General features: G+C 40.1%; 1 protein-coding gene across 3 annotated transcripts in view; it reads left to right on the top strand.

Annotated features, from left to right (window-relative positions):
* Positions 1 to 27,579, top strand: part of si:dkey-183c6.8 (protein O-GlcNAcase) — a 71,457-nt gene that overhangs the window by 16,472 nt on the left and 27,406 nt on the right. The window contains exons 4-9 of one of the 3 annotated variants that reach the window (XM_039751960.1): positions 734 to 864; positions 11,444 to 11,615; positions 12,061 to 12,159; positions 13,510 to 13,794; positions 18,117 to 18,221; positions 25,179 to 25,546. In XM_039751960.1, the coding sequence (XP_039607894.1) occupies positions 734 to 864; positions 11,444 to 11,615; positions 12,061 to 12,159; positions 13,510 to 13,794; positions 18,117 to 18,221; positions 25,179 to 25,546 (1,160 nt within the window). Of the gene's footprint in view, positions 1 to 733; positions 865 to 11,443; positions 11,616 to 12,060; positions 12,160 to 13,509; positions 13,795 to 18,116; positions 18,222 to 25,178; positions 25,673 to 27,579 lie in introns of all 3 variants that reach the window. The other 2 variants (XM_039751959.1, XM_039751961.1) reach the window with 2 other exon arrangements.

The raw sequence follows: 27,579 nt of genomic DNA, 5'->3' as shown, positions 1-27,579 counted from the left end.
TACACAGGTGTGTGCCTTAATAAACAATGTCCAGTCAGTTTAATTTGCCATATGTGGCCTGCAAGGAAGAGATTTCAGATTTTGATTGTTAATTAATTTGCAGACTTTTCTGAAAACATGTTTTCACTTTGTCATTATGAGTTATGTAGATTAACTGGGAAAAAATGCAAATTCACCCATTTAAAAGTAAACATACAACACAATAAAGTGCAAAGAAAGTAAACGGGTCTGAACTTTAGGAATCCACTATATGTCCAGTAAGAAAGGAGCCTTACCCAGTAAATGTGAATTAGTCATTTAATGTCAGGATGAGACTGTAAAGTGGGATTGGAGGACCCTCCAAATTGTTGCGAAGTCTGCAAAATTTTTGTAGATGTTTTGGATAATTAATGGCGTTAAAGCTGCCAAACTATATCACATTTATGAAATGTGATTGGGAATCTCACTCCCATGGCACTAAATTTACCTTCCACTGCTTGGCTGGGAATCTGGCTCCCACAGCTAATTTTAATTGTAGTAAGTTTGTGTGGCCTCACAGTTCTCCCACCAGTTCTGTGGAGTTGTATCATTGTGCTTCTTTCAAATCAAATAGAAAGGTGTTGCAAGTTTTAATTTATATTGTGGTTCCATTCACTGGTGGATTTCACTTGCCTAGTCTGTGTCCACCATTGTTGTCCATTACTGTACAGTGGAGCTCATACAAGTATTCAACTCTTTTCTTTTTTTCTTGCAGTTCACCTCAAGGCCCTTATACAAGCTGCTCATGCCTGTGGCCTGCAGTTCATCTATGCTCTGTCACCTGGCCAGGACATCATCTTCTCCAACTCCTATGATGTGGTGCTGCTGAAACGAAAGCTGAGGCAGGTAGTGTGAAAGGGTGCCTTACATGTCAGCTACTAACCACTTTTATTCCCATGTGATGGTGTGCCTCTAGCATAGAAAAGCTTGCAGGAGTCTTACATCAGAGTACATCAGCCATTTGTTTTTCATTGCAATAGTAATTATTACACGTGTGATGAATCCATTTCTTTTGTATCATACACAGCCAGTATTGGGTCTGGCATCTTTACATCTGTAAATGCATTCTTTGGATTTAAACTAGATGGATGTTTCTGATTTGGGCATATGGGTTAAATCAAACCTCATAATGACTTCAGCTAATTAAGTTGGCTCTTTATTTGCCTCCTGACATGCCGAAAATTCATGTGGAGAGATTATTGGGCAGGTAGAGTACCTCAAACCTAGGCGGATGGTGGAAGGTTAAATGTTACCAGTTCTGGATGGGTAGACAATCAACTAGTTTTAGAAAGAGATTTGGCTTATCATGGGTACACACCTACCCTGCCTCAAGAAAAAAGTGTGTGGAGGACAATCTCAAAATATGATGATGTGTTCATGACCAAGAATTACCAGTAGTAAAGCCCATTACAGCAAGTTGCCCACATCTGGTAGACCAGTACACTTATGTGTAAGATCTGCTGCTTGGTGGGAGCTAAAAGGATGTTAGACTGTAACATGTGGCTTGTGATATCTGATACTGTACACATGGTAGCATCCACACAATAGTCCATCATTGAAATCTAAAAGCAATTATGAAAAAATAAGAAAATTGTAAAGTCAGCATTGAAAGATGTGTAGTTATTGATTACTGAGCTACATAAATATGTTTAAAGTTCAGTAAACTGTTGCATATCAGGATATCAGAAAAAACACTACTGAAACTTGTGAGGCTTTTGCTGTATTTTTAAAACTCAAAATAAATGATATTAGAAAGAATATAGTACTCCCCCATAGTTAATCCAATTGAATCCCAGCATTCCCTTTTAAGCGAGTTAAATTCTTTCACTGGAATAGATCTACCCAAACTATATAAAATAATCTTTCTACTGAAACCCTCCACCTGCACCCTTAACCCAATACCAACAGGCTTCTTCAAAGAAGGCCCAGGTGTGTTACTTGATACTGTACTTGACATGGTAAACTCATCCGACATTTGTCGACATCCTGTAGTAGAGGGCAATAATCAGCTGAAAACGTCAACAAAATCATCATTATGTTATCGTTAGACAGTCTTTGCTAAGAGAAATGTAAGACTTGTCGACTTCATGTCAAACCCCTGTGTGTACGTGAGTAACGAAGAGCAAACAACTGTAAAAATGACGTCAACATCTGGCGAGAGAACAAAGTGAATGCGTAAAGCAAAATACTCAGTGGGTGACAATTTTTATATTATAGCTGAGTCAGACTCTGACTTTTCGAACTCTGATTTTGATGCAAGTGATCAGAACATTGAACAGGAGTGTGAGGAACTGAGTTCAGCCGATCGGAGTCCTGCGGGTCATTCCCCTGCTGATTGGCCCTGAGCTGAGCATGTTTGTGCAGCTGATGTGCCTTTGGCAAGGTTTGCCTGGGAAGAATACTCAGACATTCATCCATGGAAGGCAGGCTGGCTACTGAACTTCACAAGATGAAGTGGCTTGCTGGTGGACTCAATGGATTACCAGCGGCTTGACAGCTACTTCAGGCTGCTCTTTCCTGAGACTGCCTTTCAGCTAATGTTTGACGAGACAAACAGTTACACCGGAAATTGTTTTGATTTCCATTGAGCTTGCTTTGCATTTTCACTTTTTAAAGTGGAAGCCCAAAACAAAAGAAAACATAAGATAATGGGCTACGTGGCATTGCAAACAGAGATGGGACTGGACTGGTGCTATAATTTTAGGGAGCACTGTTCCAAATGTACTCTGTCTCCTGGTAGCTTTGGGTTTGTTAAGGCACATGACACGTGTGTGCTTGCTGCAAAGTTTTATGCAGATGTTGTTGCACACAACACTTGATTGTGCTGTGTGAAGCAACAGGCAACTGAAAAAGAGGCAGCAGTGCAATACATACTGTAGCAGTGTGATAGGGCAATGCACGCAATTCTTTGCTTTGAACATTACCGTATTTTGCAGGACCATACCATGTAACAGATGTGTAATATGTATGTGACATCACCTAGTATAGGCACATACAACACAGTGAAATTTGTCATATATAAATACTAGGGGGCTTTGCCCCCTGCTCTCTTCTCTCGCCAACCCCTCCAAAACTACTTTTAAACAGTGATGCAATGTGAAACAAATACAGTACAGTTTTTTTTTTACCTCCTCTTTGCTCGATCAGCTGCTGGCTTGCTGATGGTATCGTGCCGCATGATCTGCATCTCGTGTGGCGCTTCAAACTTTTAAAAGCCTGTACAGAAGCTGTCCTTTTGTCTCACTGCCTTGTCTCTCTTGTCCCCCAGACATCCTCAAACACTATTCGATCTCTTTTCCCTGTTTCATTATTTCATCGAGTAATATTTGTTTGCGCTAATGCAATCTTTACTATCGTATTTTTGAGACTTTTGAATTTTCCTACTTCCATTATCTCTAACCTGCTCTGCATGTGTATCGCGCCAGCATTTTTGAATTCTTTACGACGTTCTACTTTATCTTTTTCCGGCCCCAGGTGTGGTTAAATCTCTTGGCAAAAAGTATAGTCTTGCTTAAGAGCTGAGAGCACAGGAAGTGTGTCTGCCAAAAGCATTCCAAGAACTGAGAGGTTAGATGACCATGGTCTTGTTTGAAAATGGTTGTAAGTAGGGTGTGACTTGCAAAAGTCACAGTCTCACGGGACTTGCTTCCAAAGGTTGTAAGTATGACGTGACTTGACCGTCTCGCAGGACGTGAAAGTGCCACTGTGTCTCTTTTCAAAAGATCATGTCTTGTCACAAGAAAAAAAGTCTTGTCTCGTTTTTTTTTAGAATAGAGAGATGTTTTGTTGATTGATATGTTAAACCATTAAGTTAAAACATTCTGTTGTTGCCAATTTTCAGTCAAGTTGTACTGATCAGGCTGTACTAATCACTGCTATACTCTACTATCTTTTCTGGTTCTTCTGTGGTGGCGATCTGTGCCACCACCACCTGATCAAAGTGCCATGCAGCCCCCTGCATTGATGGAATGAAGGGGGTGCCTCATCTGTCCATGAGACCAACTTCATCAAATACTATCCTGTGAAGTATGAAAACAAAGAGTACTGGTTTAGGAACATTTGTTACTGTATGTAGAATTCCCAGTGGGGCCTGAGTGGTGTTTTGGCATTGGAACCCCTGCAGATTTTGTTTGTTTTTTTTCCTTTGGCCTAACTGAACATCACCTTCTTTGTTACGTATTGTTTAATATTATTGCCTAATCTTTTTGATTTTTTCAGGAACCTTTTTCTTTGTCTTTTTGTAAAGTACGAGGAGCTACATTGTTTGTATGAAAAGGTGCTATATAAATAATTTTTTTTTTTTTATTGTTGTTGTTGTATTGTGTAGACAGAGCTATGTAACTAGTTTTGGCTCCCTGGACACTTACTCAAGTTTTAGAAGACCTGTGTCAGTAGGTAGACTTTATGTTAACTATAAATCTGTGACTTTATTAATTCATTTTGTTTGGTAACATCAACATCAAAACAGGCTTTCAGGATGCTGTTGGTACTCATGGACCTGACAGTTCCATTCATCTTCTGCTATCCTGTGCTGCACATTGTCTAAAATTGTCAGGATCACATTTCTATAGGATGAGAACATGTTGAGACACCTGGCTCACCAATGGCACCCATGCTTTTCAAAAATCTAAGTACATTTTAACTATTATCTTCACAGTTACCCCTGGATTATCACTGGTCTGTGGAGAAAAGTGGGGCAATTTTTGCCCACAGTAAAAACACCATTCAAGTTAAATGATTTGAAAACATTTCAAAAGTAAAAGATTTAAAAGTCTTATGGCAATTAAAAAGAATTAAAATAAATTCTGGGGTCACTGAAAGATTGATGCTAAGCAATAGAATAGCCTTTCACTCAAGTCTACAGTGGGGTAAAATGCTTTGTAGAATCAGTGATTTGAGATGTAGAGTCTTCATCCTCCCCAGCTTTTCCCAATTTTATATGGGGTTGCTATTTTTGACTAGACTTCTCCACCCTCTGTAATCTTCACACCCACTCCCATTTAATCCTTTCTCCCTCAGACTTTTACTTATACAATCCATCCATCTCTGCTTCCGTCTCCCCTTTCTCCTTCTTCCCTCAATATCCTATCGCATGACCTTCCTGTCTACATAGTTGTCGTCTCTTCTTATAACATGGACATACCACTGCAGCCAGTTCTCTTGGATCTTCTTCGAGACTTTCACAATTTTTGCTATTTTCTTTATCCTCTCATTTTTAATCTTATCCATTTTGGTCACTTTACACATCCATCTCAACATCCTCATCTTAGCTACTTCTAGATTTCTCACTTGGGAACCCTTAAGGGGCTATGTTTCAGCTCCATAGATCACAGCTGGTCTGACAGCCATATTTTATCATATAACACACTAGACAGCTGTTTCCAGTTTTTCCAGCCTGCCTGGATTCTCTGGTGTACCTTACTACCTAATCCACCATCAGTCACATAGGAACCAAGGTATTTAAATTACCCTTTTTAATCTCTCTGACAGCAACTGCCTCTTTCTCGAAGTTCTTCTTTAAACCGGTTATAATCCATCTTCATTCTACTAATCTTAAATTCACTATTCTCTATAACTTCTTGAGATCAAGCTTTTGTTGCAGCTCCTTTATATTGGAGGCCATCCATCCATCCATCCTCTTCCGCTTATCCGAGGTTGGGTCGCGGGGGCAGCAGCTTAAGCAGAGAGGCCCAGACTTCCCTCTCCCCGGCCACTTCTTCCAGCTCTTCTGGGAGAATCCCAAGGCATTCCCAGGCCAGCCGGGAGACATAGTCCCTCCAGCGTGTCCTGGGTCTTCCCCGGGGCCTCCTCCCGGTTGGACGTGCCCGAGCAACCTCATCTGACTCCTCTCGATGCGGAGGAGCAGCGGCTCTACTCTGAGCCCCTCCCAGATGACTGAGCTTCTCACCCTATCTTTAAGGGAAAGCCCAGACACCCTGCGGAGGAAACTCATTTCAGCCGCTTGTATTCGCGATCTCGTTCTTTTGGTCACTACCCATGGCTCATGACCATAGGTGAGGGTAGGAGCGTAGATCGACTGGTAAATTGAGAGCTTTGCCTTACGGCTCAGCTCCTTTTTCACCACGACAGACTGATGCAGAGCCCGCATCACTGCGGATGCCGCACCGATCCGCCTGTCGATCTTCTTCCCTCACTCGTGAACAAGACCCCGAGATACTTGAACTCCTCCACTTGGGGCAGGATCTCTCCCCCAACCCTGAGAGGGCACTCCACCCTTTTCCGGCTGAGGACCATGCTCTCGGATTTGGAGGTGCTGATTCTCATCCCAGCCGCTTCACACTCAGCTGCGAACCGATCCAGAGAGAGCTGAAGATCACGGCCTGATGAAGCAAACAGGACAACATCATCTGCAAAAAGCAGTGACCCAATCCTGAGTCCACCAAACCGGACCCCTTCAACACCCTGGCTGCGCCTAGAAATTCTGTCCATAAAAGTTATGAACAGAATTGGTGACAAAGGGCAGCCCTGGCGGAGTCCAACTCTCACTGGAAACGGGCTCGACTTACTGCCGGCAATGCGGACCAAGCTCTGACACCGGTTGTACAGAGACCGAACAGCTCTTATCAGGGGGTCTGGTACCCCATACTCCCGGAGCACCCCCCACAGGATTCCCCGAGGGACACGGTGGAATGCCTTTTCCAAGTCCACAAAACACATGTAGACCGGTCGGGCAAACTCCATGCACCCTCCAGGACTCTGCTAAGGGTGAAGAGCTGGTCCACTGTTCCGCACCAGGACGAAAACCACACTGTTCCTCCTGAATCCGAGGTTCGACTATCCGACAGACCCTCCTCTCCAGAACCCCCGAATAGACTTTTCCAGGGAGGCTGAGGAGTGTGATCCCTCTATAGTTGGAACACACCCTCCGGTCCCCCTTTTTAAAGAGGGGGACCACCACCCCGGTTTGCCAATCCAGAGGCACTGTCCCCGATGTCCATGCGATGTTTCAGAGACGTGTCAACCAAGACAGTCCTACAACATCCAGAGCCTTAAGGAACTCGGGTATCTCATCCACCCCCGGGCCCTGCCACCAAGGAGTTTTTTGACCACCTCGGTGACTTCAGTCCCAGAGATGGGAGAGCCCACCTCAGAGTCCCCAGGCTCTGCTTCCTCATTGGAAGGCATGTTAGTGGGATTGAGGAGGTCTTCGAAGTACTCCTCCCACCGACCCACAACGTCCCGAGTCGTTGCTGCAGGAGAAGATGAACCACAGGACTGCAGAATGGCACAACACCCTGTAAAGCAGAGCTGGCCGTGCAAATGCAGGTTAAAGAGCAGAGCTGGAGGAACGGACAGAATGAGATCAAACTAAACGGCGATAGATTATTCGTATGTCTGTGATCTAAAGACTTGTTAGTAATAAGCAGGCAGACAGTCATGTGCTAGAAAAAGATGAGCTACCAAATGTGCCCACAATGTGACAGCAAAAGCAAAATACCAAATACAGGCAAAAGGTCAAAGTCCTAAGAAAACAAACAAATGTTAAAATCACCAGATTTTTTTTCTATTCATTTTTTGTAAATGTACTGTTTCCTTATTTGTCCGCTACTCATTTTATTGTATTGCTTGTAATTTTGCCCTAATCCATTTGTTTATAATTTTTGTGTCTTATAATGTCTCAATTATTGATGCCCTATGATTAAGACATCTGCTGCCTTAGCCTCCTTGCTGAGGAATTAGTTAACTTATCCCGGCTTTTCTTGTTTGGCCCCCATTTTGTAAAATTAAAATGTTTTTATATGTGTATTTTCAGTTATTTTGTTTTTTTTGTTAAAGGAGAATTCATTATGAAGATTTTTTTTTCTTTGTGTTGATTTTTTTGAGTAAACTAGGGGGCTTCGCCTCCTGCTCGCTTCACTCGCCAACCTCCTGGCCTGCGCTATGCACCAGCCACTTCATGTCTCTGCCGCTCGAGGATGTGGATTTCACTTTCACCAGACAACAAATCTTTTAATTCTCTTGGATAGGCCTCGTCATTGCTAAGAAACACTACTTTTCCTTGATGGCAACACAAATTACATGATCTACAAGTCTCTGACTTAAAGTTTAAAGCCGAACAAAATCTACATACTTCTGTCATATCACCTATGTCCATATATTCAATCTCTTTTTGCTGTTCTGTTATTTTACAGAGTAATAATTTTCATTTGTTTGTGCTAATGTGATCTTTTTTATCAGTTTTTTGAGACTTTTGAATTTTAGTACTTTTATAATCTCTAACCTGCTCTGCATGTGTACCGCGCCAACGTTTTTTAACCTCTTTACGACGTTCTACTTTGTCTTCTACTCTTTATCTTTTATTTCCGACCCCACTTGGAGCTGAGAGCGCAGGAACTGTGTCTGACAATAGCATTCACATGAATGAAAAGTGATTGGATGTGGGCATGGTTGTAAATGTTTGAGAGGAGGGCGGGACTTGTCAAACTCTGATGGCAAAAAGTCTTGTCTCGCGGGACCTGAAATTATCTCTGAGAAAGTCTCTTCCCAGGATTTCCTTTTATAATAGAGATTTATTTTAGTTTCATGTCATTCTTTATTTAAAAGATACTAGTATTGCACCAAATCATTGCTTTTTTGACTTCACTGATACTTGGGCTTATCCTTCAGTTGGATAAAAACAAACAACTTCTGGATATCAATTTGTTCCTTTTTCAAAATATTCCTTGCGTCAGATATTATTGTTTATTTTTTGAGCACTTTTTTATCCATGATGGTGCTCCTTGGTTTTAGTTGCCTTTCTGACACTCTTTCTGGCATTTTTGGCCATTTTTGGATTTTTCCCATCTCCTGGTCAGTTCAGGTGCTCACCCTTCAACACAACCATGACTTAACAGTGAGTTGGTTTTTTTGTTTTGCTCTTTTTGTTTTTTTTATTCTTGCTTTTCCTCTTTCTGAATTAGTTTTGGCCAGTTAGGATTTTCTTTCACTTACTGGTATTTAGCAATTTTTGTATTCTTTATAATTTACTTTTTTTAATTTCTGTTTTGGAGATTTCTTGAATTAATTTACCCTTTTTGGATCTATTAAAGGAAATCAGATATTAAGCATTTGGTTGTTTGTTCCACCTCTTTCCTTTTCCGGGCTTTCACCTATTTAGCTGTTTTGAGTGCTTGTTTTTAAGCCATTTTGAAAAGTGTAGGCTTCAGGCATGAAGCCACAAAGCTCATTCATGTGATTACTGTTGCTTGGCAACAGACACTGATAGGAGGGGCTGAGGATAATTAGTGGACAAAAAAAAGTTGCGAGGGGTGAAGTCTCATTCACATCCTGACCAGTCACACATACATGATTTTAGGGTATGCCGTTGCTACTACATTTTAATTTAAAAACTATTTTTAAATGAAAACAATATCCATCCATACTAGCATTTTTTCATGGTTTACAAAAGTATCTCCTTTCACACTAAATGACTGGAAACGCATATGACATAGACGTTGGAATACACTGAGCATGCATGCATCGGCAGAAAAATACTTGAACGTCAGAACTGTAGCAGTCTGTAAATGGCTTGCCTTGTGCACACATATGCAGCACTCAAACTGTATAAAACACATTTTAGATGCATACAGGTAAGCAACACAGTAAGGGCCATGGAAAGCATCTCCTCTGTGTCTGCTATGTTGGAGTGAGGTTTTCTTTAATAAAGCGTAACCAATCAGGGAATGAGATACCATAATGAGCCAGACCCAATCAGTGGACTAAAGGTGAAAATGGAAACTAATGTCATTTTAAATGAAAAAGTAGTGTGGATATAGCCTTAGATTTGAATCCATGTGACATTAATAATGTCCATGATAAATATACCTTGTATATAAATCTTTTTTTTTTTTTTTTAATTTTTATTTATTAATTTTATTACAATCAATACATAGCAATCAAGTTTTTACAAAAAAAAAAGAATTATGTTAAGAAAAGATCGATCCCCACCCTTGAGAGAGAGAGCAAGCCAAACGGTGTAAAATTTAAGGCTTGTAAAAATACCTAAATTAATAAATTCTCTGTGCTTTATAAACTTATTTTAAAATATTACTGATTAGATCCTGCCATGTTTTGAAAAAAGTCTGTACAGATCCTCTAACTGAGTATTTGATTTTTTCCAATTTCAAATAATATAACACATCGGTTTCCCACTGACTTAAGAGGTGAATTTGGGTTCTTCCAGTTTATCAGAATGAGTCTGCGTGCCAACAGTGTAGTGAATGCAATCACAATTTGTTTGTCCTTCTCCACTTTAAGACCCTCTGGAAGAACCCCAAACACAGCTGTTAATGGGTTAGGAGGGATTGTGAGTCCAAGGCTGTCTGAAAGGTAATTAAAAATATTTGTCCAGAATAATGTTAATTTGGTGCAGGCCCAGAACATGTGACCTAGTGAGGCTGGGGCTTGGTTGCAACGTTCGCAGGTTGGATCATGCCCTGGAAACATTTTGGAGAGTTTTAGTCGAGACAGATGTGCTCGATATATAATTTTGAGTTGTATAATTGTATGCTTTGCGCATATGGAGCTTGAGTGAATTCTCTGCATTGCTACTTTCCACTCCTTTTCTGATATATTAATTGAGAGGTCATTTTCCCAGTGTCCTCTTGGATCTTTGAAAGGAAGGGATTGTAAAATGATTTTATATATTGTAGAGATGGAGTCTAATTCCTCGTATATAAATCTAAACATTTTCTGCAAATGTAAGCAGGTTTAAAGTCAGATGGATGAATGGATAGAATGATTTGTAGTTCTTTTATAAGTATGTATTTTTTACTTTCTCGTATGCGAAGTATAGGGAAAATATTGCAATCATCCAAAAATTTGTTTTCAAGATTTTGATGAATCTCAACGTTTTAGACCTCCCTGAGTCCAAAAATACCATTTTTAGAATTATGTCTGTGTGTCTGTCTGTGTGTGTGTGTGTGTGATAACTTGAGTACGCTTTCAATTTTGCATACAAGTATTAAGTACAAAACATAGATTTGCATCATTTTTTGACCTATTTCCGCTAACCGGAAGTTGTACTTTTTTATTCATGTAGCTGCAGAGTTTGCTTTATTCAAGTTTACTTTTATAATATATATTATTACTTTGATTTGATTTGTTGTTGATGGTTCTTTAACGTACATAATATAAAAAATATAATCATTGTCTAGCAGTTTACTTCTCAAATATCCATCCCCATATCTGAGTATACAAGAAAGTCTAGGGGAGACCACTCTCGATTTTTTATTACATAAACATTAAGCCATTTTCTGACGCCACTTATATGTGAGTTTTTTTTTCAAGAACAGATGCTGTTTTGTATAAATATGAATTTTCTGGGGTGATGCTTTTGATGTAATCTAGCCCTAATTGTGTGACATAACCTCCTCACAGACAAGCCACTCATCACAGGCATTGATTCTCATGTTGCACTTTACAGGTGGCAGGCCTCGGGTGTAAGGCCTTTGCCATATTATTTGATGACATTGCCCATACCCTCTGCCAGGTGGACAAGGATGTCTTCTCGTCATTTGCTCATGCACAGGTCTCTGTGGCCAATGAGATTTTCCAGTACCTGGAGGAGCCTTGCACATTTCTCTTTTGTCCAACAGGTATGGGAGACTTTTACCTTCTGATAGCCTGTTAGGTATGATAAGAATCATTCAAAAACAGCTTACGCGTGGGTGTTTGATATGAAACGACTGTATTAATTGCTTAATTCTTTACTTGTTGGAAATGTGAAGCATGCTGTTAAGATTCTACAACTGACACAAACATATAATCCTTGTCACATATTCAATTTGTACTTAATGAATACAGTTTTACACTAACTTGAGTCAGGCTTTTGGTTTTTAAGTAATTTTATTTCATGGTCTGTATCCTGCCCCCATGATAAGTTTATTGGTTGAACTGCTGTTTGATAGATTCTTGAACACTGTTTTACAATGGATTTCCACTTCTTCTAGAACGCTTTATAATTGAAAGGTTCCACTTTCACAAGTACTCATTGTCCTGGACATACTTGTTGTTTTAAACCTACTATGTTCTTCCTTGTAGAGTACTGTAACTCCCTGTGCTATCCAAGTCTGGCCAAGTCGGCATACCTCAAGACCATTGGGGAGGAACTTCTGCCAGGGATTGGTGTCATATGGACTGGTGAGTTTATGTTTGTGTCTAACAAAAAATGATGGCACTTATGAAAGTGAAACACATTCCTTGAGTGAACCTTAGAGCCCGTCCCTAATCAGTATAACTGATGTATCAGGACTGTCACTCAATAAGAAAGGCGCCAGCAGCACACCTCTTAATATCAAAGCTTGCTAGTTCCCATATGACTACTCAGTATGCTGAAACTCTTTTCCTGCCAGTGTTGATTTTAAACCCTCAAATGTTGTCTCCTTTACACAATGATTTTGTTGTGTACAGTTGGTCAGCCTAAAGTACCCGACTTTTAACCTTAGAGCAGGGGTTTCAAATACAAATCCCACTTATCAGTATTCAAAATGCTTTGCATACTGCACCTGGTGAACAGTAAGTTTTCTGAAAGACCAACCTTAACTTGTGTTTCATAAATGGATTCTATCCATATTAAATTGCATCTCCAATCACAATGATGTTATTCTACAGAACAGCACTCCACAGCTACTAACCTGTAGTTAAAATAAAAATCGTCTGCTTGTAATGACGCAAGAAACAATGGAGGAGAAGATGACATGCCTCAGTGCTACAAATAACTTTAATTTTTAGCATAATGCCAAAGATGTGACTGTTTCATGGAGGAGATGGTAGCTCAACTTCAGACACGTCGCTATTGCTACTACTGTTACTTTTTAAAGCTGCAGAATAGCAAGGATGGCCCCCTTACTTTAGCCATCTCCCTACATGATTCTTTTGATTTTGCTGTTGATTTAATTGTTATATGTGGCTAGAAAATGCATTTGTGTTTCTGTTCAAATTAAATTAGTTCACTCTCAATTCTATTTCTGACCAACTCAGAATGTGGCTTGTGTGATCCACCACTAGAACATTTACGCCTGCCTTTTAATGTGGTCAAGTACCATCATGTCGACATACATGTCAGATGTAAGCAAATGTTCTTTGCTTTAGCTACAAATTCTTGCCTGTGTTCTGACTGCTGCTGTCACTCAGCTTTATGCACTGACATCATGTCTTCACTCCATGCTGATAGCCCTATGGCTGCTGGTAACTTCCCTAAGCCATTGCAAGGGCCAAGAGAAGAGAAACTGATAAGATGAGAAGATGTTTTGAAAAGAGACGTGAGGCAAAACAAATGATTGTGATGAGCAGAGGTGCCTGTGTGTCTTGTTTGTAAAGAAAATGTGGCGGAAAGATAATTGTTGATATGTTCTGGCCCTCGACGGGTATTTAAAGGGGTTTTTTTTGGCCCTCAATAAAACTGAGTTTAATACCACTGCCTTAGATCGTTTATCTGACTTTTTTAATGGTGTTGACCTACCTAATACTTTCTGGCCTTTTGTTCCATAGGAACAAAGGTGATCTCCAAAGAGCTGACAGAGGAGTCTATCAAGGAAGTGCAAGAGGTGCTGCAACGCCGACCACTGATCTGGGACAACCTTCATGCCAATGACTATGACTCGAAGATTGTCTTCCTCGGCCCCTTCAAAGGTCGCCCCATTAGACTTGGGCCACACCTTCAGGGTCTATTGCTGAATCCCAACTGCGAGTTTGAGGCCAACTTCATTCCTGTACACACCCTGGGCTCATGGTTTAGATCAATTCATCGGATGAGGAAATACTCAGCCAGGTCAGGTGAGGAATCCCAACTCATACAGAAAGGAAACAAAATTTTGTAATGATGTGAATGTTGAGACCTGAGAAGGTAGTGTGCATTTCCAAGCACCCACTTTCTGAACACTCTTAGCCAGTACGGAATGCACTGGTGGATTTAAGTTGAATAGTGAAAAATGCTTATGGGAACACTTGCTTATGCCCGGACAAATGCTTACAAGGATGATTACATCTGAATGTACTAAAGTGGAATGGCAAATCTCCATGACCTAAAAAGCCAAGTATATTTATTTTGTTATATGGAGTCTTTTATTTAGTCCTTATATCTGTGTACAACTCACAGATTTAACAAATTTGAAATTATGTATTTATTCCCAAGCAGCGTAGAGCATAAAGTTAAGAAGCATGTGGAAATGAATACAGTGAATATATAGATAATAATAAACACACACCAGAAATTCTAATATGGAGAACCATGGAATAAAAAATACAGATTTTAAGGCTGATGTAGATGTGTGTGTTTATAACCATATTACTGCATTTATTATCATACTACATTTTGGTGTATAAGAATATGTGCCATTTCCTCCATCTCCATAGTCCAGCAAACTTCACATATTTTTAATATTTATTTATCTTCACCAGTTTTTACACAAAGTCAATAGATAGATAGATAGATAGATAGATAGATACTTTATTAATCCCAAGGGGAAATTCATATAATCCAGCAGCAGTATACTGATACAAAGAAACAGTATTAAATTAAATAGTAATAAAAATGAAAAAAATTAAAATAAAATTAATGTTAGCATTTACTCCCCCGGGTGGAATTGAAGAGTCGCATAGTGTGGGGGAGGAACGATCTCCTCAGTCTGTCAGTGGAGCAGGATGGTGACAAAAGTCTGTCACTGAAGCTGCTCCTCTGTCTGGAGATGACACTGTTAAGTGGATGCAGTGGATTCTTCATGATTGACAGGAGTTTGCTTAATGCCCGTCACTCTGCCACAGATGTTAAACTGTCCAATTTTAATCCTACAATGGAGCCTGCCTTCTTAACAAGTTTGTCCAGGCGTGAGGCGTCTTTCATCTTTATGCTGCCACCCCAGCACACCACCGCGTAGAAGAGGGCACTCGCCACAACCGTCTGGTAGAACATCTGCAGCATCTTACTGCAGATGTTGAAGGATGCCAACCTTCTCAGAAAGTATAGTCTGCTCTGACCTTTCTTACATAGAGCATCAGTATTGGCAGTCCAGTCCAATTTGTCATCCAGCTGCACTCCCAGATATTTATAGGTCTGCACCCTCTGCACACAGTCACCTCTGATGATCACAGGGTCCATGAGGGGCCTAGGCCTCCTAAAATCCACCACCAGCTCCTTGGACTTGCTGGTGTTAAGGTGTAAGTGGTTTGAGTCACACCATTTAACAAAGTCTTTGATTAACTTTCTGTACTCCTCCTCCTGCCCACACCTGATGCAGCCCACAATAGCAGTGTCATCAGCGAACTTTTGCACGTGGCAGGACTCCGAGTCATATTGGAAGTCTGATGTATATAGATTGAACAGGACCGGAGAAAGTACAGTCCCCTGCGGCGCTCCTGTGTTGCTGACCACAATGTCAAACCTGCAGTTCCCAAGATGCACATATTGAGGTCTGTCTGTAAGATAGTCCACGATCCATGCCACCAGGTGTGAGTCTACTCCCATCTCAGTCAGCTTGTCTCTAAGGAGCAGAGGTTGGATGGTGTTGAAGGCGCTAGAGAAGTCCAAAAACATAATTCTTACAGCACCACTGCCTCTGTCCAAGTGGGAGAGATCGGTGTAGCATATAGATGATGGCATCCTCCGCTCCCACCTTCTCCTGGTATGCGAACTGCAGAGGGTCGAGGGCGTGACGGACCTGTGGCCTCAGGTGGTGAAGCAGCACCCGCTCCATGGTCTTCATCAGATGTGACGTCAGAGCAACAGGCGGAAGTCATTCAGCTCACTAGGACGTGATACCTTTGGGACAGGGGTGATACAAGATGTTTTCCAAAGCCTTGGGACTCTCCCCTGTTCCAGGCTCAGGTTGAAGATGCGCTGTAGAGGACTCCCCAGTTCCAACGCACATGCCTTCAGCAGTCGTGGCGATACACCATCTGGACCCGCTGCTTTCCTGGCACGAAGTCTTTTCAGCTCTTTGCTCATATGGGCTGCTGTAATTGTGGGTGGTGGATGCAATTGTAATATGTGCATAAGGAAGTATTTTCTGCTTAAATATGTTATTTAATTCAATAAGGTGCTTCTTAAGTATACTAGTATATATTCATAAAGCATTTACGAGTATCAGTTACAAGTATACATAGGAACATGAAAGTGAACAAGTTATTTATTCTTTGAATCGAGTGCTATCATCAGACTGCTAGATGAGGTTTCGTTCAGGGTTGACTGCTGTCCACTTGCACAGATGCAGGGTTTCATCATGTCCACAGGTTGGGAAATACTAGCCTAGATTATCTGGAAATATTAATACATTAACAGCTGTAAGTGCTGTGCACCCCATCAATATTATAGCTTTCATTCCATTTGAGGTAAGATGTGCTCTTATAGTTTGTTTAGGGAAAAGCAGGAAGTAAAGATGCTAAGGTCAGAATTTTGCATTTAAGAAAGCAATGCTGTATATTGTTGAGTAGATTAGGCTGACATTGAAGAGGGTGTGGCTTGGACAGCACAAAGGGGACAACAGAGGTAAAAAGGAGGGAGTCAAATTTCTGGTCTGATTGTTTGGTCGACTGTTGTGAGAACACATGTAATACTTTACATTTATGTCTACCATTTCACTGTATATTGTGTGAGAAAATAATTTGGAGGTAACAATGGTTAAGTATTTTGGTATTTTCCCATATTAAAATATAGCATCTATCTTAGACGTATAAAAGGTTTAATAAATGTCAGTAACCTGTTCAAGCATATCAGGAAGGTTAAGTGAATAACAACGACAAGGATGTACCAGGAGAAGGTTGATGTAATACACAAAATGTACATGGAGATGATTTCTAAATCGGCATATGTCATGTAAAAAACAAGACTGGACAGTTGTCATATACAAAGAGATTTCAGGGGTAATAGCTGAACATTATCGATATGAGAAGATCAAGAGTATGGAAGAACAGACTTTTATTTCAATAAAGTCACTTGGGGGTAAACCAAGGAACCAATCAGAGTAAATGTATGCATTAATCAGTACTGTTATGTAAATTCATTTGTTTATAAAGTAGAGCTCTGCCCTTATTTCTTTGATCATTCTGATCATTTTGTAACAGACTACTGTGGTGTATGCTCTTTCTTCAAACATTTGCTGAAGACATAATTAAAGACTCGATGGACAGGTTTTCTCCTGCCTGGTTTCTGAATCGAGGAGGTTTTATCAAACTTGTCATAGCAGAGGCTACATTTCTTTCTTTAATTAATATGTTGATTTCTACCAGAATATTACAATATCAGTTATTATCTTAAGATGATTCCTTGTTTGGTGTTATTGCTTCACAAGCTATGGGGATCTGAGTTCACGTCTTGGTGTAACTTATCCATTTCCTATACAGTTTTTCCTTTTGGTAGCTGCAGCCTTAGCCCAAGACTGTTCCAGCACCGTTGGCAACAAAACAAAATTCTTTCCAGGATTGGAGGCCAAATCATTATAAGGTAAACCCGAGCAGGCCTTCACTTGGGAACAATTCAGAATATACAGTTAACTTAACATACATGTCTTTGAGATGTGAGAAGAGAACAGAGAAAACTTACATGTACACAAAGATCAGGCACCCAGACAAAGACTGTCTCATTGTTAGAAACCAAATACCTGCACTTCTCTGGAAATTGGAGAACCTCCAAGCTGAAGGTGGCACTGATGGACATTTTTTTTTCCTTCACTGCTTAAGTAGATACCAACTTGACAAACATCTTACAAAGTTGTAATAGTCCAGCCGCCTGTATAGGGACTGGGAGAGAGCTCAGCTTAACGTCACACACACATGGAAATGAGCTGCTTAGAGTTTAGAAGCTGTATTATCTACAGAACGAGGTCCTGTCCTCAATGTGAGGGATACCATATAACATGAAATTCTCTGGTTAATGACTGGCATATAGTCATGATTCACAGAGCAATTTCCCAGACTGAAACAAAAGTGTGAACCAACCCCCTGATCAGATTAATAGTTCTAGCTTTAGAGCAATGCATACAATTTGACCAGCTGGCTTTTTATTTTAAGATTGTAATTTACTAAGGCTATGCAAGCCATTATATTCAGTAACATAAAGATGATTGATATACTGATGGGACTTTTATTTTTGCATTTTTCTATAGATGGCAGTGCCACTAAAGAGGAGTCTGGTGCATATTGTCCGGAGGATGCCCTGTGCAGAGCTTTGCAGGACTGGACTGAGGAGATTGGCAAATCTGTACTTCCAGGTACTTAATGTGTGATCCCCAGCACTCAGAGAGGTGGACTTGAACATCCCTGTGATGTTGTGTTGTGTGAAATGCACTGCCTGAAGTAAAGTTTAATCAGTTGCTCCGCGAGAGAGCCAGCAGGTGGCCATCACTCTGTGACTCAGTATGTCTCAGCCAACCCGTGAGACAGTTTAGACATAAGAAGGTGTCATTTTATTGAGCGGTTTTGTCATGACAACACTTCCAGACATCTAAGATGAAAATGTGTGACAAAAAGAAATAAAAAAGCGAGTGGGAGGCATCCAGCCAGGCACATGACTCGATGCCCCCCAGGATAAATGGCAATACTGGCACTTGAAGACAGGAGTTTGAGTGTATAGTACCAGATGAGGAATAGATTAGTGTTTAATTATAGGCAGGACACGCTTCAGGACTCCTGGTGGGCCGAGATTACACACAGATGGCAGGAGGGGCCACAATGGCATCTGCATGTTCAGAGGAGAGCCAACAGTTTCCTAAATATATGGAAGTGATTTAACTATTTGTCAGATACATTTCACCCCTCTTCCTGTGCCCATATAGTATGAATGGTCAAAAGAAGATGAAGATGTAAGCCTTTAAATTCAGGCCTCCATTCTAATTGAAGGTGGCAGATGTACAAATGAAATGAAAGGGGGTAGAAGGAAGATGCTGAAGATGGCAAAATGTAGTCCGCATTATCTTGATCTGATAGAGCTATCAGATTTACTTTTATGTACCACACCTAAAGAAGAGTGTATGGTGAGGCTAAAGTGACCTACTCGTAACCGAAACCCTCAATCTTCCCCCCCAATAGGCCAAAGCTGTTTCATCTCAGAATGATGGCTCAGAATGGCAGTGAATGCCTGAAAGTGAAAAACAACAGAGTGTGGGATTCAGTTAGTAACCATGAGACTGTGCTATCTGGTCAGAATTTTAATTGAAATGAATATCATTTGGGGCAGCATGGTGGAACTGGTCACCTCACAGCTTCAGAGTCTTGGATTCAAATCCTAGCCTAGGTACTGAGTGTGTGAACTTGGCATGTTCTGCCTTTTTGGACGCCAACATCACAGAAATGTATAAATTAGATAGATAGATAGATAGATAGATAGATAGATAGATAGATAGATAGATAGATAGATAGATAGATAGATAGATAGATAGATAGATAGATAGATAGATACTTTATTAATCCCAAGGGGAAATTCACATAATCCATCAGCAGTATACTGATACAAAGAAACAATATTAAATTAAATAGTAATAAAAATGAAAAAAATTAAAATAAAATTAATGTTAGCATTTACTCCCCCGGGTGGAATTGAAGAGTCGCATAGTGTGGGGGAGGAACGATCTCCTCAGTCTCTCAGTGGAACAGGACAGTGACAAAAGTCTGTCACTGAAGCTACTCCTCTGCCTGGAGATGACACAGTTAAGTGGATGCAGTGGATTATTCATGATTGACAGGAGTTTGCTTAGTGCCCGTCGCTCTGCCACAGATGTTAAACTGTCCAACTTTAATCCTACAATAGAGCCTGCCTTCTTAACAAGTTTGTCCAGGCGTGAGGCGTCTTTCATCTTTATGCTGCCACCCCAGCACACCACCGCGTAGAAGAGGGCACTCGCCACAACCGTCTGGTAGAACATCTGCAGCATCTTACTGCAGATGTTGAAGGATGCCAACCTTCTCAGAAAGTATAGTCTGCTCTGACCTTTCTTACATAAAGCATCAGTATTGGCAGTCCAATCCAATTTGTCATCCATCTGCACTCCCAGATATTTAAAGGTCTGCACTCTCTGCACACAGTCACCTCTGATGATCACAGGGTCCATGAGGGGCCTGGGCCTCCTAAAATCCACCACCAGCTCCTTGGTCTTGCTGGTGTTAAGGTGTAAGTGGTTTGAGTCGCACCATTTAACAAAGTCTTTGATTAACTTTCTGTACTCCTCCTCCTGCCCACACCTGATGCAGCCCACAATAGCAGTGTGAAATTAGGTGAAATGATCACTCTCAATTTTCTGGGTCTTTGTGTGGTGTAGTGGTGAAGACTTTGGACTTCAAACCTTGAGGTTGTGGGTTCAAATCCCACTACTTACACTGTGTGACAATGAGCAAGTCACATGACCTGCCTGCACTCCAATTGGGAAAAAAAATAAACAAAAAAAAAGAAATGTAACCAATTATATTCTAAATGTTATAAGTCACCTTGAATAAAGGCGTCAACCAAAAAAGTAAATGTAAACGCAAAAACTGGCTACATCACATCAGAGCAAAGACAAGTAAAGTGGTCTGGTCGTGGTCACACAGTGAGTCAGAGGTGGGATTGAATCAAGAACAGCGGTGGGCCAGTTGGGGGAACTCAAGCTTTCTCCAAGCCAAATTAACATTCAAAAAATGGTGGATTTCTTGTAAAAAAAAAAACAAACATATGGCTTATGAGAAAGATTGAAGACAAGTGGAGAAATATAGCACCAAATATTTTCAATAAAGTGAAAGCAAATAAGCTGCTGCTGATTAGACCGTCTTATGCAGTCTCCATCCCATCAATTGTTTGGGTACCCAGTGCACTTACCCATATTATTTCATACAAAACACTCCTCCAAACTGCTCCCAGCCTTTTCTTAATATCTCTCACCTTACTTCTTTCTGCTAGCTGGACTCTTGCCATCATCTTCTCTTCTGACTCTAGACTAAATGAAATTAAAATCAGAGTGAGCTTTTCATCTTTATCATGGAATTTCTTCAGGGTTGAATCCCTGGACCACTTCCCTGCTCTGGAAAGACCCCTAAAACTCCTACAGCCACGTTCCTGTAACTGTCCATGTTGGCCCCAGGACTCTTAACACTCTTGAAACCCGTAGAGGCCTGCCCACCATAATATGCAGCAGAATGATGAGGCTACCACTGCCCACTGCTGCCTTGGATCTGACAGGTTTAAATTCTGGTGTCCTCTGGATCACTAAGCCTGTGTGAGTGAGTGCCATTGTGTATGTACGTGAATGTGCCTTGTGATGGACTAGTGCCCTGTACAAAATTGTTTCCTGCCAATCTGGGATAATGTGTAGCCCCATGCAACCCCAAAATTGAGTTGGATGGATGTTCAGGAGGTCTATAGGGTGACTTTGGTAGTTTGTTAATTTCCTTGTACTAGGGCTGTCACACAATTAAAAGTTTTAACTTCAATTAATCACAAAATGTCACTCAACTCATCTTAACTAATGAGGTGTTTAACCAAAGTAGTTCATAATTGTCCAGTAGTCCTCTGAGAATACAACTGCTGTCCATCTTATCTAGTCACAGTGCAAAAAGTTGTGCTTTTCAAACAAACCATTGATACGTGACCCAGTTGTCTGATGTGAAGGTAATGGCCAAGACTTGTCAGCTCTCACTGAATGACGTCTCTCACTCCTGCTTGTTCATCTATACTGAGAGGTCTACAGTCTGATGTGATCCATTTTACAATAAATAAATTTAGTTAATGCTTTAGATTTTGTTTAGCTTATGAACATAAGTCGAGTTGTACTTTCATGGATTGTAGTGTGCCACACATTGTTCTGCCTAACGTTTAAGAGTAATTAACAGTGGCGTTATGCATTCTCAATTTGCTCATTTGTATTGGGATGTAGAAAGCATTTATGTATGTTACATGTGGATAATTTAGTGTCTTTTATCGTTTTCTAAAATTTTCATCATCCTCATTGTCATGACTTTAATTCTGCTTTCCAGATGTTCTGATTATTTGATCCATTCTTTTACTAATAAGCATGTTAGCACACCAGACTCTGAAGCATCCAATATCATTTGGCAAGGTGTCTACTCTAATACTCATTAATTAAAAGAGGTGAATTAACAGGAAAGTGATGAAAGTTAAGTACTTAAAGTTATAAATACAAATATTACATATAATACAAATATACAGTCATATGAAAAAGTTTTGGAACCCCTCTCAGCCCGCATAATAATTTACTCTACTTTCAACAAAAAAGATAACAGTGGTAAGTCTTTCATGTCCTAGGAACATTTAAGTACTGGGGTGTTTTCTGAACAAAGATTTTCAGTGAAGCCGTATTTAGTTGTATGAAATTAAATCAAATGTGAAAAACTGGCTGTGCACAAATGTGGGTCCCCTTGTAATTTTGCTGATTTGAATGCCTGTCACTGCTCAATGCTGATTACTTGCAACACCAAATTGGTTGGATTAGCTCGTTAAGCCTTGAACTTCATAGACAGGTGTGTCCAATCATGAGAAAAGGTATTTAAGGTGGTCAATTGCAAGTTGTTCTTCCCTTTGACTCTCCTCTGAAGAGTGACAGACAGCATGGGATCCTCAAAGCAACTTTCAAAAGATCTGAAAATACAGATTGTTCAATCTCATGTTTTTTTGGGAAGGCTACAAAAAGCTGTCTCAGAGGTTTAAACTGTCAGTTTCAACTGTAAGGAATGTAATCAGGAAATGGAAGGCCACAGGCACAGTTGCTGTTAAGCCCAGCAGGTCTGGCAGGCCAAGAAAAATACAGGAGTGGCATATGCAATGGTTACAGACAACACACAGATCTCCTCCAAAGACCTGCAAGAACATCTTGCTGCAGATGGTGTATCTGTACATCGTTCTACAATTCAGTGCAATTTGCACAAAGAACATCTGTATGGCAGGGTGATGAGAAAGAAGCCCTTTCTGCACTCACGCCACAAACAGAGTCGCTTGTTGTATGCAAATGCTCATTTAGATAAGCCAGATTCATTTTGGAACAAAGTGCTTTGGACTGATGAGACAAAAATTGAGTTATTAGGTCATAACAAAAAGCGCTTTGCATGGCGGAAGAAAAACACCGTATTCCATGAAAAACACCTGCTACCTATTGTCGAATTTGGTGGAGGTTCCAACATGCTTTGGGGCTGTGTGGCTAGTTCAGGGACAGGGGCCCATGTTAAAGTCGAGGGTCGGATGAATTTAACCCAAAATCAACAAATTCTTCAGGATAATGTTTAAGCATCAGTCACAAAGTTGAAGTTACGCAGGGGTTGGATATTCCAACAAGACAATGACCCAAAATACAGTTCGAAATCTACAAAGGCATTCATGCAGAGAGAGAAGTACAATGTTCTGGAATGGCCTTCACCGTCCCCTGACTTGAATATCATCAAAAATCTCTGGGATGATTTGAAGCAGGCTGTCCATACTCGACAGCCATCAAATTTAACTGAACTGGAGAGATTTTGTATGGATGAATGGTCAAAAATACCTCCATCCAGAATCCAGACACTCATCAAAGGCCATAGGAGGCATCTAGAGGCTGTTATAATTGCAAAAGGAGGCTCAACTAAGTATTGATGTAATATCTCTGTTGGGGTGCCAAAATGTATGCACCTGTATAATTTTGTTATGATGCATATTGCATATTGTCTGTTAATCCAATAAACTAAATGTCACTGCTGAAATACTACTGTTTCCATATGGCATGTCATATATTAAAAGGAAGTTGCTACTTTGAAATTTCAGCCAATGATAAACAAAAATCCACAGAATTAAGATCCAAACTTTTTCATATGACTGTAAACATTATATTTCTAGATTTTTTTAAATGTATTTACCTTAATAAAAGACAAGTGTCTGTATCTGTGCATCTGTGTGTCCGTCTGGTTGATATTGTTATAGAGAAAAATTGTTAAAAAGTCAAAATCTGTATAAGAAATGTCAAAAAAATCAAAAATGAAATTACAAATACCAAGTAAGGGTTTAAAAATAAGAAAATTCTGTTGTCCAATGTTATATGTCAGCCACAATAGCATGGTAGAGACTTTCTTGCACGCATTCGATCCACGTGACCAATTGATGCTACAATACTAATGACTGGTAACTTTGCAAGGTGGGAAATGGATGAGCAAATATGACAAAAATTCAGTACAAACATTGCAAAGCCCTGACATGACTAGTCTAGGGTTGTTAAAACAGGCCAATATGGTAGTATGTACTGCCACATTTTCTAACGTAACATTAAGGGAAAGTGTCAAAAAATGGGCGGCTCTATCCAAAGAGGAAAAGACTACCACAAGGGAAAGGGATCAGGTGAGTATTATTACACCAGACCAAATGGAAACTGCATATATGAAACAAAAAAGCATGAGGACTTCATTGATTACTTAAATGTTAACCCGACTTAGATGGGTAGCCCAGGTAATTTCTTATAAATATACATTTTGAGCAAAGAATAAGAGAAAAAAAAAGAAAAAGGGACCAGTTAATTAACCAATAAGATGATTAACTGACTGATTGTAAAACTGATTAAAACAAAAACCTGCAGCCACAAGGGCCCCCAAGGATTGAACATTAGAACGACTGATTTAGAAGGGTACTGAAGCAGAAAGTTGGACTTTGGGGATCTTCAAATCTCAACTTGATGTTATTGTGGGAAATGTAGGTGAATCTAGGCCTGTTTTCATCACTGTTCTTCTAATGATCTAATGTTTCTGAGAAATTATTGAGAAGTACAGTAGTAGTATAAGGCCCATTCTCCACAAGAGGGCACTGTTGAGCTCTGCACATGTGTCTCTTTCTCCAAATCAATTTGCAAGTTTATTTATATTCATTCATGTTTATTTGTTCATCCTTTCATTCATTCAAATACAGGATTGCAAGCAAACGTGGAGGGTTATGGAAGGCTAGAATTAAGAATAAAGAAAGAATCCGCTTACTGATGTTAAAAATATAACTTAAAAGCTGAAAACCAGTGATAGTGTGCTATCTTGTTTTGTGTGTATACTTATTGTTAATATATTTAAGTATTTATTTGTTAATTTGAATATCAAATAACTTAAGGATACTGTAAGTTAAAAGATGGAAAATTATAAACCAAAGAATAATTAGACAAGAAGACAGATCTGTAAGGGGTATTCTGTATTACACTATTATATTGGAAATGGTTTGTTTTTATTAATTGTTTTCTTATTTCCAGGCAGACAGACTCTCCCAGTGGAAGACAAGTCCTCAACCAACAGTGAACCAAAGATGTCTGAAAAGCAGGGGTCTCATATAACCACCAGGTGGAGCCATTGTAAGTCTGCTATAGATGGGCCTGAGGAGGATTGTGAGATCCCCAAAGGGCCTCAACCCTATCACTCTTCAGAAGGAAGGCCGAGTGTGCCCTGTCAGAGTAAAGGTGCACCAGATATAATACCCAATGAAACTGCCACAGTGTGGAAGCCCTGTGAGATAGGAGAGAACAGAGAGCAAGAAACCCAGGTTCTCACTCAATTGGATTCTGCAAGCCATGAGTTGGAAGCATCTCATGAAACACCAGGCCTGGACGATCTTCATCTACTGGTGAGGCTCTTCTACCTACCATACGAGCACGGGGACAAAGCTCAGCACCTTCTGAAGGAGTTCCAGTGGCTGAAAGCAAATAGCAGCTGTGTTAGCATTGCTGTCAAGAAAGGCGACCCACAGAAGGTGAGTTGGAAGAAAGACTGCAGATGAACTAAGCATCACATTAATGATGATGGTAAAAGAGTTATCATGAGAGGGAGAACATTTCGGCAAAAGTAAAAGGTAAAGGTCAAATGCATGGTGTTCTGGAGAGCTCCATATTTTGTGAAGCTCATTGGCCAGTCATGCAGAGAAGAGTTAAAAAGTCAGCATGTAGCGATGTTGTCATTAGATGAGCACTACGGAAACATGATGTGGAGCTGCCTGAACACTTAAGGAGATGGGACCTGAAGGTTTTGGACTACTCCGTTGGCTGCAGAAACAGCTACACCCGTTTTAGCTTTCCCAGCATTTGTCCTCCTAGCATCTGACTCAGTTCACAATACTGAAAATGTTCTATTGACAGGCTTTAGACGAGCAATCTGATTTTTAGTTTTGCCTATTAAACATGAAGAAGGACCACACTACATAGGGGCAAGAGTGTTGTATGGGAACTAGAGTAATAAATCACAAATTGCCAGCTTAATAAACCACCTCCAAATTTACTGATTTACTCCTGACCTCCCCACCATTGTACAAAACACTCCTAATACATAATACTACTACTAGTACTACTACTACTACTACTACTAATAATAATAATAATACATTTTATTTACATAGCACCTTTCCCATGCTCATAGTCCACTCCATCTCAAGGTGCTGTACCGGGGCAGTAAAAATGAGTTCTGTATGTCTACAGTGAGATCACTGCCAGATAAAGTAACTTGCTCAATGTCATGTATGAAACCAGTTGTTGGGTATAAACCAGCAATCCTGTCCACTCCAGGACCTAGCCCCTAGACAGAGAGAGAAGTGAGAAGTACATAGCTTAATCAGAAGGATCATCCATCTTGTAATTCATAAATAGACCATTGAAGCCATCTCCTGATGATCTATGGTGTTTCACACTTTGAGCTTAATTTGAGTTCAGCTTGAACTGTGTTGATGTAATTGATTAAATATATTAAAAACACGTACACATACACACCAAAAAAAAAGCAAAAGTCATGATCACAAGTGGAAAAAAAATCCAGAGCTTCCAGGCTAAGATAATTGTAGCACACACAAGGACAGAACAGGAAAATAAAATGGTGACGTTCCTCTGAGGGAGGCCAGCAGGAAGAGTGGAAGAAAAATCAAAACCAATAGAGAGCAGTCATTACATAAATTATTCAGGAGTACAAAACAACTCTCTCAATGTGTGTTCTAATGATAGTAACTAATCTGAAACAGAAAACTGCTCTTATTGTCACACACACGATGAATTGTACCAGTCCACATTATTTCATCATCTTGAATTAAGGCGCAAAGTAAGATACACAGAATTTTCTCTAAACTAAGACTTGGAATACCTCTGTGAATTTGGTAAGATTTATTAATGGAGGTCAAAAGAAACTTGTGCTGTGGTTTTTTAATAATAATTACATTTATATAGTGCTTTGCTAACCTACTCAAAGCAATTTACATAGACATTGAGGAAGCACTTCAACCACCACCAATGCATAGCATCCATCTGGATGTTACAATGGCAGACATTCTTGTGCCAGTGTACTCGCCACACATTAGCTATTAGGTGGTTAAAGAATGAGATAGATAGATATCCATTTGGAGATGGGGCATGAATAGGGGTCCAGAATGGTGGGCATTTTATCCAGGACATCGGAGATCACCTTACTCTTTTCCGGGGATCTTTTGTGACCACAGAGAGTGAGGATCTCAGTTTTTTACTTTAGAATTTTTCAAAGATTATCAGATTGTTGATCCCTGGAATTTGTGTCACTTAAAAAACTGGGAAAAAAATAGCAGATTAGGAAAATATCTACAAATACCATGCACATTATACATCATTTTGTGACAGAATAGGTTTTATTGTTTAAGTCATGAAACAT

The sequence above is a fragment of the Polypterus senegalus genome, chromosome 4 (genome assembly GCF_016835505.1).
Source record: "Polypterus senegalus isolate Bchr_013 chromosome 4, ASM1683550v1, whole genome shotgun sequence".
In the NCBI taxonomy this organism is placed as follows: domain Eukaryota; kingdom Metazoa; phylum Chordata; class Cladistia; order Polypteriformes; family Polypteridae; genus Polypterus; species Polypterus senegalus.
Note: the sequence above shows the minus strand (reverse complement) of the source record. Positions and strands in the feature narration are given on the sequence as shown.